The sequence below is a fragment of the Ascidiella aspersa genome, chromosome 1 (genome assembly GCF_963924565.1).
Source record: "Ascidiella aspersa chromosome 1, kaAscAspe10.2, whole genome shotgun sequence".
Taxonomy (NCBI): Eukaryota; Metazoa; Chordata; class Ascidiacea; order Phlebobranchia; family Ascidiidae; genus Ascidiella; species Ascidiella aspersa.
In genome coordinates this window covers 21,424,531-21,442,793 of record NC_139447.1, presented here as the reverse complement: position 1 = coordinate 21,442,793, position 18,263 = coordinate 21,424,531, and the positions used below count along the sequence as shown (strand labels likewise).

General features: G+C 33.7%; 1 protein-coding gene across 8 annotated transcripts in view; it reads right to left on the bottom strand.

Moving 5' to 3' along the window:
* Positions 1–231: 231 nt before the first annotated feature.
* The window catches only part of LOC146168254 (partitioning defective 3 homolog), a 56,352-nt gene continuing 38,320 nt past the window's right edge, over positions 232–18,263 (bottom strand). For 3 of the 8 annotated variants that reach the window (XM_083389322.1, XM_083389326.1, XM_083389323.1), the window contains 11 exons: positions 15,942–16,058; positions 15,440–15,655; positions 12,663–12,793; positions 12,495–12,594; positions 10,458–10,566; positions 10,216–10,344; positions 10,099–10,152; positions 8,521–8,602; positions 3,332–3,552; positions 2,217–2,261; positions 232–1,509 (listed from right to left, as the gene is read on the bottom strand). In XM_083389322.1, coding sequence (XP_083245448.1) covers positions 690–1,509; positions 2,217–2,261; positions 3,332–3,552; positions 8,521–8,602; positions 10,099–10,152; positions 10,216–10,344; positions 10,458–10,566; positions 12,495–12,594; positions 12,663–12,793; positions 15,440–15,655; positions 15,942–16,058 — 2,024 coding nt within the window. In that variant the 3' untranslated portion in view covers positions 232–689. Of the gene's footprint in view, positions 2,803–3,331; positions 3,553–8,520; positions 8,603–10,098; positions 10,153–10,215; positions 10,345–10,457; positions 10,567–12,494; positions 12,595–12,662; positions 12,794–15,439; positions 15,656–15,941; positions 16,059–18,263 lie in introns of all 8 variants that reach the window. The other 5 variants (XM_083389330.1, XM_083389329.1, XM_083389324.1 and 2 more) reach the window with 5 other exon arrangements.

The following is an 18,263-nucleotide window of genomic DNA, read 5'->3' as shown; positions in this document are numbered from 1 at the left end:
ATTGAAAAATGTGTTTTTTATGTGTTTGAATGGTATTCTTTATTTATTTATTTAGGCTATATAAACAATGTTTGGAAAAAGTGCAAAAGATTAGTCCTATGGTTTTATATCGCGTAAATAGGTCGAGTGTCGCATTCTGGATTTTTAAACGTCCTTTGTCATTAAGTGAAAAAATACTTCATTGCGATCGTTCGACCTGCAGCACAACTTTCCGTGTTACCAGAAATCGTATGCTGTCCAAGTACACTTTTTATTAAGGCAACACTGATTACGATGCAACTTGGCCAACCATTTTTCGCACTGCTGCGGATATCGACAAAAGTTACAGCAAAATATAAAAGCCAATTAAAGCAATATGAAATAACATATTTAAATTTTATCAAAAATGATGTATTGTAGTTTTTCCATCTCGTAATCAGTTTTTGTGGAACTAATATCTCTAATGGGTAAAAAATACAACAAAAGAGCGCCAGTCAAAAAGTACAAAACCATGCAAGTACACTATTCAATTGCATAAAAAACGTTACAGTCAATGATTTAGTTGTACAAAAATCAATTGCTTGGTTGCTCAAGACGCAAATGACAAAACGGCCCATAAAAAAGAGCTTTGTATAAAAATATGTCAGTTAGGGGCAAATGGCAACGCACCACAAATAGAGAAATAACAGACTTTCCTTTACGAAATAACGCTATAAATCATATTGTGCGGATACCTCAATTCTTTCGTTAGAATCGCCGTCTCGATTTGAGTGCGGATGTAACTGCATAAATTTATGAAAAGCTTGGCGATTTTTCTTCGCCACTTCTGATGTAGTTGGTGATGAACTGCGTCGATCTTGTCCAGATACCGAACGATCGAGCGTCCAGGAGGCGGATTGAAACGATGGAGATCGTGCTTGCAAGTGGGTGTGCGAGAAAGGTTTCTTTCCCACGAACGATGGACTGTCAGTATAGACGCTATGTCTATGGTTGGATGGCTGGATCCATCGCGGTTCACGAGAAGCAGGTGACGGTGCATTGCGCGACACAACCGTTCGCGTAGGTTGCTTTGTTAAAGGTTTAGGCGTTCGAATAACGTAGAAGCTTTGTGGTGGGGGTTCTGGGCTCTGCTCTCTTCGGTGAAAACCCCTTTTTTCTGTGCTATGAACTGTTTGTTGTGACTCTACATGTGTGTCATCATAAAATATCGTTCTCCCCATTACATCCATTTTGTCGATCTTAATGTTTCCAGTATTAGCTGAAGTTTCTCTGTCCCTGGTCCGGACAGGGTTAAGCTCAGATGAAATTGGAAGCGTTTGTTGGCTGTCAGTCAACTTTTTGTGTGTGCTTGTCGGTTTTTGTCGATTGTAAAACTCTAAATTATCAAACTTCGACAAACCCGTTTGTTTGCGCGTTGATCCGACACCATTTAGGTTACTGACCACATTTGGTGATCTTTTAGAATACCCTTTTTTACTTGTACTTGCAGGAGTTTCATCGTCGGTCGTGCATGACGGCCTTCGTTGCTGTCTATTACAAAAATCAACTTGTTATGATTTAACAGTTAATAGAAAGATATTCACTATATTATACCGTTTGGTACAGGGGTTCTTAAACTGGGGGCTATTCAGTTATGTTCGTTTGTTATATTCCGTCAAACCAAGTACATAAATGCAAAAAATCACAAACTAAGTACATAAATGCAAAAAAATAAAGCGCGAACTTTACACATTTTTTACGTTTTTTTCATTTGAAGGAAAGCTTTTTAGCATAAAGATGCATTGTAAACGATGGCATAATGTTTCGCTGCCTGGAATCATATATTTTGCAATGGCAATAAATATATTTCTTCCAGACAATCTGAATCACTTGATATATACAGTATTTCGAAATTGTGACATAAGAAACAACTTTAACGTGCATGCTAATTTACATTGCCAAACTATAACATCAGGAAATGGTGCCCCAAAAAGTTTAGGAACCCCTGCTTTAATAGAATTAAAAAAAAGCATGCAAACACAATGGAAATGATATTTTATCTCACTATTGTAATGCATATTGGAAACACGCTTAACAAATATAGTAAAAAGTATTTGTTGTTCACCAGGGTTAGACAACCTTGCAGTTACGTATACATTATAGTGCTACATTCACACTGTTAAACCTCCTGAAAGAAAACAGGCAAATATACGAGTTTCCTCGTCACACAACAGAACGCGTGACGCTATAAAAGTTACCTGTACGGACGTACCAGACCAACGCCTCCCAATGTGCGCTCTTTCCTTAAGAAAAAACACACCAACTTAACTTGTCGGTTTGGAGTCACGTGGAAGATATTTATCGATAGCATTTTATTTTACGTGCAATTAGTTTTTTGTCAATCCATGCAAAACGTCCCGATGTGCAATGTAAATTGTTGCTTTTTGAAAGTTAAAAACAGTGTTACTTGATGCGTGCACGAGTTAATGCATGTACGAGTTGCGCAATACCACTTCGCCAAACATACCTTTAGCATGTTAATTTTGATTCTCTCTTTTCTGATTTAAAAATTGTCTACAACGAAGGAAGATAAAATGTCACCGTTATATTATTAGACTTGTATTACCATTAAGTGGAAAGGTCCAGATAGCACCAAGTTATTGTCGAGAAAAGAATTCAAACAACAGTTTATTAACACCAATGTAGGAATTAAACAACACCATTTTATTTTTATTTTATCACGCATGTAGTCATGTCGTGGGGTTCAGACCTGTTATTTTGCTTGATCTTACTTACACGGACGTCTCATGGACACTATCGTTCAACAAATCTATGTCCAGTAAACTAGTACAAAAATGAAGCATAAAATGTCTTGGTTAATGGCAAAAATTTTATATTACGTTTACAATAATTTTTGTATATCACAAGGGTCGGAAAAATTAGTGCAGAACAACGAACAAAAAAGGTAAATTTAACTACATTATATCTGGTTTTGTTTCAGAGTTACGAACAACCACGCGCGGTCACATATATAATACAAAACAAATCTCCCTATTACCTTTTGCAACTAGAGAATTATATACCGTTTCATAAGATATTATAAAAATTGTACCATGTACAGCTAAAATAAAAACACATTTAAGTATTTAAACAAAAACATATAGGTCGGGGCGCGAAGCTATCGTTTCAAATGCTGCTTGAAAAGACTACTGGTTCAGTTTCCCTTTTTTAATGCCCTTCGTTTACCATCGCCTAATACATTTTTTGTTTGGGCACCTACTTGGATTACTCTTTAAATTTTTTGTCAATAGTTTTGCACATACAAAAAATCGTTTTGGTGAAATTATAGATTTAAAGAAATTAAACGACATACCTTGGCAGGGAACTATAATGATTTGAGTTGTCCATAAATTTCCGATGTTCATCTTTTTTTAAATGCTTTACAGATCTAGGCGGTGGAGAAGGGTCGCATTGGCTTTCGGTGGGTGGGTAAAGGAAAGGAAAGCCTTTCTCGTTAGTGGGTGAGAAACTTTTCTTTCGCATGGCAATTAGATCAACGGAGTGGCGGCCCGATGAAGATACCTTTTGCCAAGTCTAAACGTATATAAAAATGTAACGTTTAGATAAAAAAAAACTTAATTATTTGTTCCTCCTTCAAAACATCCTTTACTTTTATCGTTCATATTCCTAATTAAAAAAAAACATTTAGAACATGCGCAATGCGCAAGCGCGGAATTTTGTAGACACTGTGGGTCAGTAGACTAACACAAAAATGAAAATATAAAGGCTTTATCATCACCAGTTAGATCGGTACCTTTTCTCATGGTGTGATTTTTTAAAACACAGGCAAACTTACTTTTTTCATAAAAAGCCGGAGAACTGTAAGGCCTGACCATCGCGGGTCGAATAATCGTAAGGATTTACGATTACATCAAAAAAATTCAGTTCATGGCAAACCAATAGTTTTAGGTTCTAAAAATTGTTATTAATTCGACCTATTACTTCATTCAGAAGAAATCATTAATTGCGATGCTAAGCATAAGGAAGATCATTATTAGTCTCTAAACTGTGGTTTTTATAATCCATATAATAATTTATAATCCATAGATTTTGCTAAAAGGCATTACACAAAACTTTGCAAAATTACGAGAGGCAAACTACTACGTCATTACAGAGCAGCATTCCTTTTTTTATTTTAGGAGATGGTAACCTTGGTTACAGAAGTGCTGAATAAACACAAAAATATAACACTGACAGTTTCAAACCACAGCCAAGCACTTCTAACACATGTGTTGGTAACATTAATTAAACAATGTTTTAAGGGACATCGATATTTGGGCGATTATTTTTTGACCTAAAAATAATAATTTTTGGCCCTAAAACTATATTTTTTGACAACCTATTAGAAAAAATTGATTTAAACACTATATTGTTGTTTGAAGTAGTGTCTTGGCGTCGTCAACAAAACAAATCAGTGGTCGAACACAAATCAGTAATTTTATTGGGTTTATGCAAATGAAAATGCTTACAGCTGGTATTTTTTACATTTCAAAAAGACAAACCATTATAAAAATGACAAGGAAAAACAAGAGGCTTGTTATTTTAGAAAAATGTTATGTAAGCAGTTGAAATACAAGGTAAAATAATTGCAAAAAATAACAGAGACCGAGGATATATTATCGAAATAGAAAATGAGATTGCAAATCACAAGCGATAAAACATAGCAAATACTATTCAATTCTTTAAACGAAGTTCGAACCAAACTTAATTCAATAAACTAGGCCTGGGTGAATAACTCTGCCGGCTTGTGTACACCGTATATTGCTCTAATGAAGATATAATACAGTTAAAACGTCGTTAAATATAATTCAAAACTAAATTTGTTGAATAAAATTTCAACTGAACAACAATTTAAAAAAGCTGACAATAGATTTGTTAATTTTGTAAACGATTTATATACATTTTTAATCATTTTTGACTTGAAATAATTTTGACAAAATTTTGACTTTTTTTGACAAGTCAAACAAATATCGCCCTAGACCAGGGGTTCTTAAACTTTTTTTACCGTGGACCCCTAAAATTTTTTTTTGCTTTGCGTGGACCACAGAAGGCAAGCAATTAAAAAAAATTACGTCATAATATACAAATGGACTTTAAAAATCTGCTGATTTCGGTCCAAAAAATGTAAAAGTGTAATCAAGTCTACATTCAGTGCAAAACCAATTAATTTTTTAAAGTTATCTAAAAAATTGATTACTTCCTAAATATACACTAAAAACTAGTTCACGGACCCCCAAGGGGTTCATGTACCCCAGTTTAAGAACCCCTGCCCTAGACTTATCAAACAACAACTTTAGAAGGGCTAGATTTGTTGTTCACATATGTGTATGCATCTTTTATTGATTAGATACGTAACTGTAGATCCCCTTCAATATGGAGTTTTTTGTACTAATAGGATGCAAGTAATGTTGCCATGGTTGTTTCTCAACATGTCTACTTCTGTGTAGCTCAACTGGTGAAGCGACGGTCCTGATATGACCATAGGTTGTGAGTTCAAACCTTACCGCAGGCTAGTTGGTTTTCTAACCTGGCTTGCATGGGGTTTGTGGGTGGTGGTGCGTGACAAAACCAGGATTGCACCAATAAATTTGAAGTAAAACATGCAACCGCTATATTACTTGTTAAAGCATGGTATTCTTGTGTTATAAGTTATAACTAATAAAGGTTGTAATCTTTTATTTATACAAGAAATAATAATTAAACCGATCTGTGTTACATGTGCCGAAGGATTTGGGGGTTCGGACCCTGCCCTTTTCGTAAGTGACAATATCGTTTTTTCTTCGTTTTTGTCAGCGTTTAAACTCACCGTCCGAAGCTGCGTGTTTTTCAACGGAATTGGATCACGCGTCTTAAGCTAATGCGAGACCAAAATCAAACGCAAAACGCCGTTTTTCGTTTCTTGTTTGGTCGACCGTAAACGCAGGATATTTTTTCTCTCGCATTTCCTTATTCGTTCAGGTTGGCTGATTAGCAAGTGTGTGTTCGACAATTAACAACAATAAATCAAGCGGTCTCCGCCTTTCTCTCGCTTATAACGTCCAGTTAGGCGGTGCTGATGTTTCTCGCAGTTTGCCATTTCATATACTTTTCGACTATTTTAACTACGTACGTGCGAAAAATTTTCTGACTTTAGTACGTCCGTTTTGTTTACAATTTAATGCTCGCTTTTGAACAGCGCTGCTTTACCGTTGCGCCGTGGAGGGCTGCCAAGTGCGTCGCGGACAAATGGAAAATGTATTCAAAAATATTGGACATATTTTTTATTTTTTAATTTCGGCAATGTGATAAAACTTGCAATAAATTTAAAGGAAATGCCATTATATCAAAAAAATCGCGACTCCCCCTTTTTAAATTTCTGGATACGCCCCTGGTACCTGTCAAGGTAAAACCTAAAAAAAATTGGACTGAAAAGTGTTAAGGTTCTCTCTGAATATTCTAAAATGTATTTATTAACATAGTATACTTGTATAAAAGACAAACTACGTACAAAACTAGAGAAAATCTAAATCAGTTTGTTTTGGTGTTTTATACTAAATATATTTAGCTGCTACGAGCATCATCAGTATCTAAAAACACAACAAATACAAAGCAAGAACTATGCAAATAAAAAATGAAAAATCAAACCACTGTACTAGCAAAGTGTTGCGCTGCCACATCCACAACTGCTGCAACTAAACCAGGGGTCGGGAACCTTTTTAGCTAAGGGAAAAAGCCAAATGTTTCTTGGTTGTATTTCCATGAGGGACATATAACAATTTTCTAACATCTAGTTTTAGGTTGAGAAAAATAGTAAATTGAGCAGGGCCGCTTATTTTGTTCTCATTTAAAAGACAGAACATATTTATTTAGCACAAATAAATGAATTAGGTAAGTTTGTTGCACTGAATATGTGATATTGGAAATCACCTCTACCCATGCAAGATAAATGTCGACATTAATTCCTGACAATTTATTCAATGCCTTTGCTGACAAAATACATTTTAAGGTCTTTTAATAGTGTCTGACCTGAATTTCTAGCTTTGCTAGAGGATTTTGCTGTTAGCTAAGTTTGCACAACTTTGATTACAGAGTTTCGTTGGAAACAACAGGGCATTTTGGATATAAAGAAATTGCCTTAAACGGGATAACCGCCGTGAAAAACAAATAAGATTCACCCATATCGAAAAATTTTCTTCTCGGTGTGTTAAAAAAGAAAAAAATAAGTTGGAAAAGCGGCCATGCTGCGTGCTGTTTTATTCAAATCAGTCTCAGAAATTATAGCTTAGATTTACTACAAGCAAGATTATTTTATCAAAAGAGCCATATGGCGTCACAAAAAGAGACATAGGTTCCCGACCCCTGAACTAAACTGATACAATTAGTAAAATGACGTCAACCTGATAACGTTTACCATGATGTCATTGAGTGCAAACGTTTTGGACCATCAGAAAGACATAAAAAATGCCAAAAACATACCATGAGCAATAGGATTTCCAAGTCTTTTACAATTTTTCTAGGAAAAAAGGTCTTGAAAAAACAAAAAAAAAACGAACGAACGAACGAACGAACAAAATAAGGTTACAACAGGGATCAAACTGCAAAATTTTGGTACTTATATATTGCTTGGATTGAATATTTTGAAGGATAGGTTGGCCAAACTAAAAGATCCATTTACCGCCCATGGCATAGCAACCGAAAGACATGTAAAACGTTTGATTTGTCGAAATATGGGGACAAATTGCTCTATTACAAAATTACACTCCACACCATACAACCATTTTTGTTACAAAGCTAGCTATACCTAACTGTAAAAGTGACTTTCATTGAACAACCAAATGTCAAGAACTTAAGACTTGTGTGAGGACATAAGGATTAATATTAAAAATTCTAGTGTTAATATACAAAAAATAATTTTGCATGGCGTGAAGTCGTTTTTCTATTGCTCTTTTATTTTATTATTTTTATTGATTTTATTTTATTGCTTTCATTTTATGCGTGGTTTATCTGCGTCATTAATCTGTGCATCATTTAACTATTGGCATCTTGTTTTAGTGCAGTAGTTGTGGAATGGGCAGCGCATCACTTGGTTAATACAGCAGTTTGGGTTTCCATTTGCGTAATTCGGGTTTTATATTTTAAAGTATTATTAAATACTGATGCTGCTCATAGCAGGAAAATGTATTTACCGTAAAAGACCAAAGCAAGCCGATTCAGGGTTTTCTAAGTTCGTTCTTAGTTCGTCTTTTATCAATTGATGTGCAACCAGAATTGTTCCCACCATGCAGATTCAGGCAAAATATTTTTTTGAAAAAAAATTCTAACTTGGTGTACTCTTAATGTGAATTATAATTTATTTTATTAATGTCGCTTAACTACTGACATTTAGTTTAATGCATTAAATAAAGATGTGTTTTGTTTCAATGATTGTTAAGATTTCGGTTTTCGATTAAAGAGATATTCAAAACGTTCAAAATGCTACCTACTTCAATATAGTCTTCAATATTCTTACTATGTCTTACTTACAGAAGGCTCATCATTTTTTATTCTTTGCATTGAAGTTACTGGTACGCTTGGTGGCCGGGGTCTTTCAAGGTTAGAGCTTGACCTAAATAATATTTATAGTAGTTTAATCTTATTTTGGTAATTTCTTGAAAAATAGCTTCAAGGTGTAAAATACTATCTTTTACAAAACTTCAAAACTATTTAACAAACAAGCATAAATTTACAATATACCGGTAACTTTTTAACAAGATATATAATTAATACCATTAAGAAGTATAGGGCAGCAAAATGTAGAACTAGTTTGTTAGTAATGTAACAGGTCAAATGAACAATGTAAATAAAATAAATAAGACTTCTTAATATCTCAGATTTATTTAGACATTTATTTAACAACACATCCTGAAAACAACCAAACTAAAACATTTTGATCTACTCTCAATTTGGATTTATAAGACGTTTAAATAACGACAACAAATAATTAATTTGTTAAAATTAAACTATAAATAAAATATTGTGATAACCAGGACTGCAGAGTCGGACTCGGGACTCAAGGAGTTGGTTTGCTTTTGCTGGAGTCGGACTCGGAACTGGAGTAAGACCACGTTAAACTACCCGAGTCCCGAGTCCGACGTGCGCAAGCGCAGTACCGAATTTTAAAACTGACATGGCCGCCAAATGGAAATTGTAAAGGTGGAATAGTATATGGTGGAATATTTTCCAACCATGTATTGTGAGTGAATGAATTATACAACACCTCCTATAAGTGGATTGCTGAATATCCATGTTATTTTAGTTACGTAAATTGCTAAAATACAGGCTGTAGAGGCCGGGCCTGACTTGAGTTTATTTTTTTGGTCAGAGTCGGACTCGGGAGTCGGAGTCGGGCTATTTTTAACCGACTCTGCAGCCCTGGTGATAACCAAGTGGCAGCAATTGTACTCATTCAATAACAACAAGGTATCAATGCTGATGTATTGCATAGTTAAATTTTGTCTGTAGGTGATCGAAATGTCTAACAATGTGGGCAACTAATGTTATCATTAACATACAAGAAAATAATGTAACAATTTAAACATCCTCTGATATAATATCTTTACTCCATTGAAAAACTCTGGGTTTGAGGGGTTAAAACGTTTAATTTTTGCCAGTTAATGCTTTTTATGGCTTTCAGGTGTTTAAAAATCCCCCCATAATTGTTTCAACTGAGAAATCTGATCATAGGAATTGCTTAGCAACTTTTACCCGAATACAATTAACCTAGGGCTGCAAAAGCTCTAAAAGAAACCATTCTGACGTCATGAAGCATGGTTGTGCAAAAAACAGTGCCACTTATTTCAGTTTTAAATAAGACAAATAAGACTTAGCATGAATTTACTTAAGTAACTTAGGTAATTTGTTAAAAATGGCCTATTACTTAAATAATCCCTTTATGTTACTTAAACCTACCTCTAGTAATCCTTCTTTTTTTAATGACTTTGCAAAGAAATTTTAACAATGTAAGACATTTCTACCTTCTTATTATAGATATTGTACCACATGGACTAAATATAAATACATATTAGACAACATGTTCTGCAAACAACCTAAATGTTCATTTACCTTTGTTGTTCTTCCGCTTGTCTATTGCGTAGTTCTCTAGCTTTTGCTTGTATACTTTGAAAAACAACAAATTTGTATCAAACAGGGTAAATGTTAAAAACAATTTGTTTAACAAACCGCTCATTTTCTTCCTTCATTCTCTCGAAGTCTTTCTCTCGGCGTGCTTCAAGATGCTGCTTGTGTAGTTCATTCTCTGCCACCTTGTGTTTTGCAGGATTGTCAGGTAAGCGCTTTGATTTGTTGATTCTAAATGAGAAAATATACTGTATCACCCAAACATAAAGGATAATTGTTTATTATTCAATTAATGCAATTAATGAACAAATTATATTTAAACAGGTAGCAGATTAACAACTTACTTAAACAACCCAAATAACTTTGTAGCTTTAGTGTTCTGCCGCTTCTTGTTTAATGGATTTCTTTCCTCTATTGTTACTAAAGTTGTTTTGCGATTTCCCTCCTCATTGACTAAACATTAAATAAGACCTATTTTAAAATACTTTATATATACAAATTACGTCAAATTTACTGCAAAATCCAAGTGTAGGACTTGATAAAATACACTAGACCAGTGATTCTTAACCGCCGCTTGCCAGTCCTGACAAACTTTTACTTGTCCATTAAAAAGTTTTCCTTATCTATGCTGATGAAAAACTATGTATTTTGCCAACTTTAGCTACATAAATGCAAACAATTTTTAGTGCTACGTTCATGTTTTATGTACTATTTTAGTATATTAAGCCAGCTTTGGATTAGTCTGTTTAGCAAAGTGTCATTAGTAGTTCATGGCACTCCAATCCTAAATCATGCGGATTTGCAATGATACAACACAGTGTTATACATATTTTGGTGCATCACGGTTACGGTTACAAATTTGTCTTGGGCCAAACTAATTATAGTGTTCATCTATTTCTAAACCTCCAGAGTAAAGTTTATTGAAAGCTTTATTGTTGTATTAAAGAAAAACATAAATCCCCAAAATTTACTGGGAAAAGTTACCCTAATTATAGTGCGCCACACTGGGATTATTTAAAAAAATGATTTGCCCTAAAATATCCAAATTTTAAACTAACATTTCCATTTATGTAACCATAATACTATATTTCATTGTAAGTATTGTTTATTAATGACTAGGCTAGTTAACTCAATAAAGAATTGCATTTTTGAAATTCTAGTTCTATGAAAGAATTTTTGTATTTTTACTATTTCGCAGGTGTCAAACGGTTCAGAACCACTGTATGTGAACATTTTAAATTCTAAAAAGTACTTGGGTGGAACCCAGCAATATTTTTAAAATAAGATTGTAAATTGTTCGTATGTCATATTATAACTAGGGCGATTATTTTTTGAAAAAAAATATAAGAAATTTTGACCTGTTAGAAATATATTGATTTTAACATCATATTGTTGTTTAATGTACTGCATTAGTTTCTTGGCGTCGTCAACCACACATTTTAGATGCATTACTGACTACGAGTCGAACATAATATTCAAGTATTTTCGGAATGCAATTTCATGAAAATACTTAGTTGATATTTTTGTGATTTTAAAACAACAAACAATTATAATAATGCCAAATTAGAAAAATGTGGTGTAAACGTTTGAAAATCATATATAAAAATAATTGCAGAAAATTGACAAAGACCAAGTTATAGAAATAGGAAATGGTACAATTGCAAATCACAAGCGGAAAAATACAGCAAATGGTGTTTAATACATTTGTCCAAATCAAAGAGGCCTCGGTGGTTAATTCTGCTTGCGTATACCGTATATTGCTCTAATGAAGATATAATACAGTTAAATTGTCGTTCAATATAAATCAAAACTACATTTTTTGATAAAATTGAATGACAAATTGAAAAAAATGAATGACAATTTAAAAAAGCTGACTATATATTTTCTTTTAATTTTGTAAACGATTTATGTGCATTTTTATTCCATTCTGACTTTAAATAATTTTGACAAATTTTGACGTAACGTGTTAATTTTGGGAAAATTTGGACTTTTTTTGACAAGTCAAAAAATAATCGCCCTAATTATAACATATTAAAGGCAGAAAAATTAAAGTATGCTAACAAGTTAACATGATAAGTATTTTTATAACATTAAGGTATTCAGTATCAAAGAGCAAGCAACGCAGCAGGCCATACCAATATCTGTCATGAAGTTGTGCAAAAGAATCCATGAAGTGGAGGCAGCAAGTTAGCAATCATGAATGTTAGTGAAATGTAAAACAACAAAAGTTTAAGACAAAAAAGTTGTGACAAAAACAAAAAGAAGTGTAGTGAAATATTATACATAACTTTCTTTGAGAAAACATAAAGCAAAATGTTTTCAAGGCACATTAACGACTTAAAAATAAAAAATAAAGATCTGTTGTTGATTATATTACTTACCAGTCTCCATTTGTTTAATAGTTGGTGCACCAGTGGACATGTCATATGAACGATCTAGAGCAGCTCTAAAACTATCATTAAGAACACGGCCTCGGACAACCTATGATAAATTGTTTATACATTGGGATATGTGACAAAATTGCTTGATAGAATAATGGTATATTTTACCCTCGGAAGAGCTCTGGGAAAGGGATTATCTGTATGATTCTCTGCAATACAAGACTCAACAGCAGTTTGCAAACTCTCTAGAGAACTTGATTTGGCAATACCCAAGGATGGACCAACATCAACACTGCTTCCTACACAATATTCACAAAAATTGTCATTATAACTTATTAAAAACGGTAAAAAATTATATCAGTATACAAGAGGCCCGCATTTTTATTGTGTCCAGCATGCCGTCACAATGTCATACTATTTTTTTATTGTTTTTATTTCAAATACGTATACTTGCTTGTGTATTGTATAAATATACATAGTTGCTGCAATGCATGGCAAAAACAACAAAGCACATCGTTTAGTCATGCATATAAGTGATAGACCAAATCAGAGTTGAGTAAAATTTTTACTCTGCGGGTTGCAATTAAAATTCTGTTTTTAGTAGTATTTTATTTTATTTATTTATTCTTCTTGGCGTTCTTCTATCCGTTTTTATTATATATATATTTTGGGGAAATCTATTCATCCCGAAAGTGCCATGCTTAATATATTGAACTACAACTGTCAATCTTAAGGCAGTGGTTCTTAACCAGGGTTCAATCGAACGGTTAGGGTTCGACGCAGCTTTTTCAAGGGTTCGGCGAGAACGTCCTCTGAAACATAAATGCTGTTATTTCATGCTAAATTCGAATCTTTTTTTATGTGCCAAAGTGTTGTGTAACACTGCGCTTGAAGAATAGCATAGGGGTTCGACAGGTTACCAAAGGTTAAGAACCACTGCTTTAAGGTGTTCAATGTGTAATGTATTTTTTTGCATTAAAAGTTTTTGCCATTTAAACCCAAGAAAAGCATTTTTTCGTGCTTTGAGCGATTGGGTGGACTTCAGCTGAACATTTGTGCACAACTTTGATTGACAACATTATATGTACCCAACAATGGGTAAATTGTATTAATTTTCTGGTTGTGGCGTGTACTTTTTTGAGTTGTGCCATCCTGGTATACAATCTTCAAATCATAAGAACAAACTCGCAACTATGCCAGACAAGTAATTAATCATATTAATCATTTAATTGGTTAGTACCTTATATTGACAAAAAATTAATTATTGTTACAATTTAGGAAAAATGGATGTTAACATTCTTCAGCAGCGATAAAGAACAAAATTTACAACAAGCATGCCTGCAAGACTTATCTATAAAAATCTGGCTTCCATTAGCAATATTGGCTAGCCTATCTTAAGTATCTGACAATAGTTAAAGACGTTAACGTTCTTGTTTTAAATGCAAAAATATTTTCATGTCAATGATTTAACCCCCTTTACATCTGTGCAGTGTGCACATATACCAGCTTGTTTTTACAGAGATGTTCAAAATGTTTCGTCAAAATATGACATCACAAAATGATTACTAAAAGCTAATTTTATATAGAGAGTAAGATATGTCTACCTTTTGGTATTCCATAATAGCATTACTTGAAAAATGCGAAAAACTATGACGTCTTTTGCATTTTAGGGGATTGATGACCCATAATAACCCAATCTGAGTTTTATATATCGAATAACAGTATTTTTAATATAACTACAAACTTTCATATTTAATAAACAAACTACTGTTTTCTATTCTTTGATTTGCTAAGCAATTTATTTTGCTAAATCACCAAATCAAAGACAAGCATTTATAAAGTTCGCCGATTACCTTTAAAATTCACCTTATTTTGAATGGCCCCACACAAATAATACTGTATAGATTCTGATGGCTCACAAATGTATTTACATCTGGTGAGCAATGCAAGCACAACTTGTTTTGTGACATACTAGTATATTCTAACTGCTTGCAAGTTTTAATTAAATAACCCTAGTTGTTGCCTTATCTTTAATTACTGAACAACAAATTTGTTGGCTGTGATTAAAACCTTATTCTTTGAATTAATGTTCGGATCCTTACTTTTGGTAAGGCTGAATCCCCACCGGTTAGACAAAAACGCTTTAAAGCAGTCTGATCGCGACTAATAAGATGGAACGCTATTTCTTTTGTTGTCGCGTCTCCACCGACCAGACTTGACGCAAATCTTACGCACAGCAGACAGACACGTCTAAACACGTTTTTAGCGAGATAGCGCGTGCACTACTTTTTTACTGTGTCTGAAGATGCTTTTTGATAGAAACCATAAGTTTTTTACTGGTTACGTTTCCAAATTCAGATTTCTTCTAAAATTTACCTGTTATTTGCCTTCGCCATGATCACAACCAAATTATATAGCCAAGCTTTGTCGAGTTTAACTTTCGCGCGCTTTGTCGGTGGGGATTGTACAGAGTCGCTTTCATACACAACGCGACAAGTGAACAGTCAGACATGTCTCGTCGCGTTGTGTCTGAGGTCCGGTGGGGATCCAGCCTAAGTGGTGTTTTGTCATGGTTTAACGCACTGTCCGAAGCGGCAATGTTTTTAATGTAGTTGGGTCACGCTTCTCAAGCTAATGCGAAACCAAAATCAAACGCAAAACACCATTTTCATCTTTTGTTTGGTTGACCCTAAACCCAGGATTATCTTCTGTTTCGCTTTTCGTTATTTGTTCAGGTTGGCTTATTACCAAGGGTGTATTCCCCAATTGACAACGCTAAGTCAAGCCTTCTTTCATTGTATTGGCCAATGCCCCCAATGGGCATACATTATTTTGATTGTTTTCAAGTGATGTTTTATGAGGATTTTTTTGAAGTTTGTCACCGTGTTTATTTTACATGGCTTGATCCTTGAATAATAATTATATTTTTAAAAGATGAATTCTACCTGTCATGCGAGAAAATGGAATATATTTGTTTCCGAGGCTATTCAATGGTGTGTTGGGAGCATAGTTAGCAGATGCAACAAGTGATTCAGTTGATATAGACTTTCGGAATCCATTAACACAATGTCTATCTGACTCATCAATAATGGTGGCAGATTTTGAGTTTAATGAAATACCAAGGCTTTCTTTGATGGTCAGCTGTTTGTTTGGATGTTCGCCTATGAAACATGCAAGATTCTCTATTTTCATGAACAACAATCTTATCTACTAAACTTGAAAACAGTAAATCAATGTCACTACAACTGCAAAGTTTTGCATATGCAATTACATTACCAACAGAATGGAAAAAATAAACCTAGCCTTTGTAGCTTGTAATTACTCAACATGCATTATACAAAAAAACAAAAAAAACATGCATTATAAAGGAATTAAACACTAATTTATTTTCACTGCTAATAATAATTATAACAAACAATGCATGCATAACACACATAAAACAACTACCTGCTGAGCTGGAGTTGTTAATATTTTTAGAAGTAATTTTTGATTTGTTCAATAAAATGGGTGACGACAAATTGCGCACATGGCTTGACTTTTTTCTTGTTTGAGTTTCATTGGATTCTGGAAGTGGAAAATACATTTTACAAATATTAATTCTAATACCCACACCCACACACATTAGGGTTTAGTGTTTTTTTACACATAACTGGTTTATTTTCCACTTTAGTCAAAATATTTTCAGCCCATTAGCTTGCGCACTGCAGTAAACAAACTGAAATTGACTACATTTGTAGTATAGGGTAGTTACATCACAAAGCAATATAAACACTCCATTCCTCAAGAAACACACAATAATGACTCCAAGGTTAAGAGAATAGTGTCAAAACAAACTGTAGCTTGTTGTGGAAATATTTAATACTTTGCTAATTATAAAAAACATTTGAATACCAGTGATTAATTATTTGTTAAGCATGGTGGTTTTAGCTTGGACGATGCACTTAGCAAGCTAAAAAAGAGGATAATGTTCACAGTGCCAGTAAAATGAATTGCATGCGTACCCAAGCAATTTGTACCACCCCAGGATATGCATACTCTAGTTTGCGATCCCCTGAGTTAATGCATTGCAGTTCCACAATAAATTATTGATTTACCAAAAAATGTTTCACAAAACATTTCAGCATGGCATAGTAAACAGTATCCAATTTAGATTTAAAAGTTGCACACAATACATTGGCAAAGAATTACTGGTTTCTTAATGAGAAAACCAAAGTGTTTTTAATTTAATACCTGTATGCGACCAACAATAAATAACAAAACAAGTTTTTTTTCCGAAAATAAGTCTATTTCGAGCTAATTGAGACGATTCAATTTTACTTCAAATGAATATTAAGAACCAATTATGTTTTATTTATTTTGTAAAGTTAAGTGGGCAGTAAAAATCTGTAATGGGTTACTTTGTTACCCGCAGGTCAGTGGTTCACTATCATTGGCCTAGGTTGTTAGTTCAAATCTATTACATACACAATGTTTCCATAAAGGACAACCCTAAAGCTAACTAATTTTTTTTATATACCTTTAAAGAAGTTTTTATTCATTTTATGTTTGCATGTGATCATCAATCGATCACAAAAGGCAACACGCAAACTTTTTTTAAATATAAGTATACTTTGTGCCTTGGATTTTAGTATTGGGGTTATTTTGAATTTTGTTTTGAATTATAGGTAACAACTAACAACATTTCAATTGTAATATATATTCATTAGAGAAACATACTATATATGTACTATAGGCAGGCAGAGTTAACCACACATGCCTGGTTTATAGCATTATGTTACGCTTGAAATTCGTTTTTGCTTCAGAGAATTGTTTATCTCTGATTTGAAAGAACTTATTAAACAGTAATTAGTGCGTTTTTTATTGGTAGTTTACAATTACCGTTTTACTATTTTGATAACATGATAGGTTATGCTAATTTTTCGCAATTGCCGGCAATTGAGTAACTGTTTACTCAACGATTTTCTAAAACAGCCAGTAACTTTGTTTTTCTTAGGAAGTTGTTTGTTGTTTTGATATTCTAAAAATATCAATTAAGCATTTTCAAAAGATTTGCATCAATCCGAAAAAATAACAGCTTTTTGTTCTACCTGTTGTCAGGAAAACAATCAAAACAAGTGACTGGTGACGCTAAGACACTAGTGTGATACTGTATACAAGAATGTACTGTTTAAACCAGGGATGTCCAACCTGGCCACATTGCGGCCCGTCTGAAATTTTTGTGCGGCCCGCTGGTCATTTTCACCCCCAAGTAGTATTTTAAACGTTCAATATTAGCCTAATTTAAATGTACCAGTCAGCCTTTAGGGGCGCACTAATAGTACAGTATGGGTAAAAAAATATGTATATAACTATAAAGGCCCGTTATAACTCTAAAGAACAATACTTAATTTTGAAACTTAATAGGTTCTGCGGCCCTAAATTATTTCAAGTGTCAATGCGGCCAACTAAATGTTGGACATCCCTGGTTTAAGCCAATGTATTCCAAATAGGTGAAAATAAATATTTTTAGGTAAAAATTTGCCAAAAACCATAATTTTATAGGTACATACATATACATATTTTTCGATGCGCGTTACATATACATCACGATACAATGTACGCGTTACCATACATTGCACTACCATACACACAAGTCTGTAAAGTATTGAGAGATTTTCTTCTACTTCCACGGCCGCCAGCGCAGCTCGTAGACGCGCTGTTGTAGAGATTATTTACTTGACAGCAACTCGCGCTCTCTGCTTGATCTTCGGGCTATGGTTTTCAGGTGCT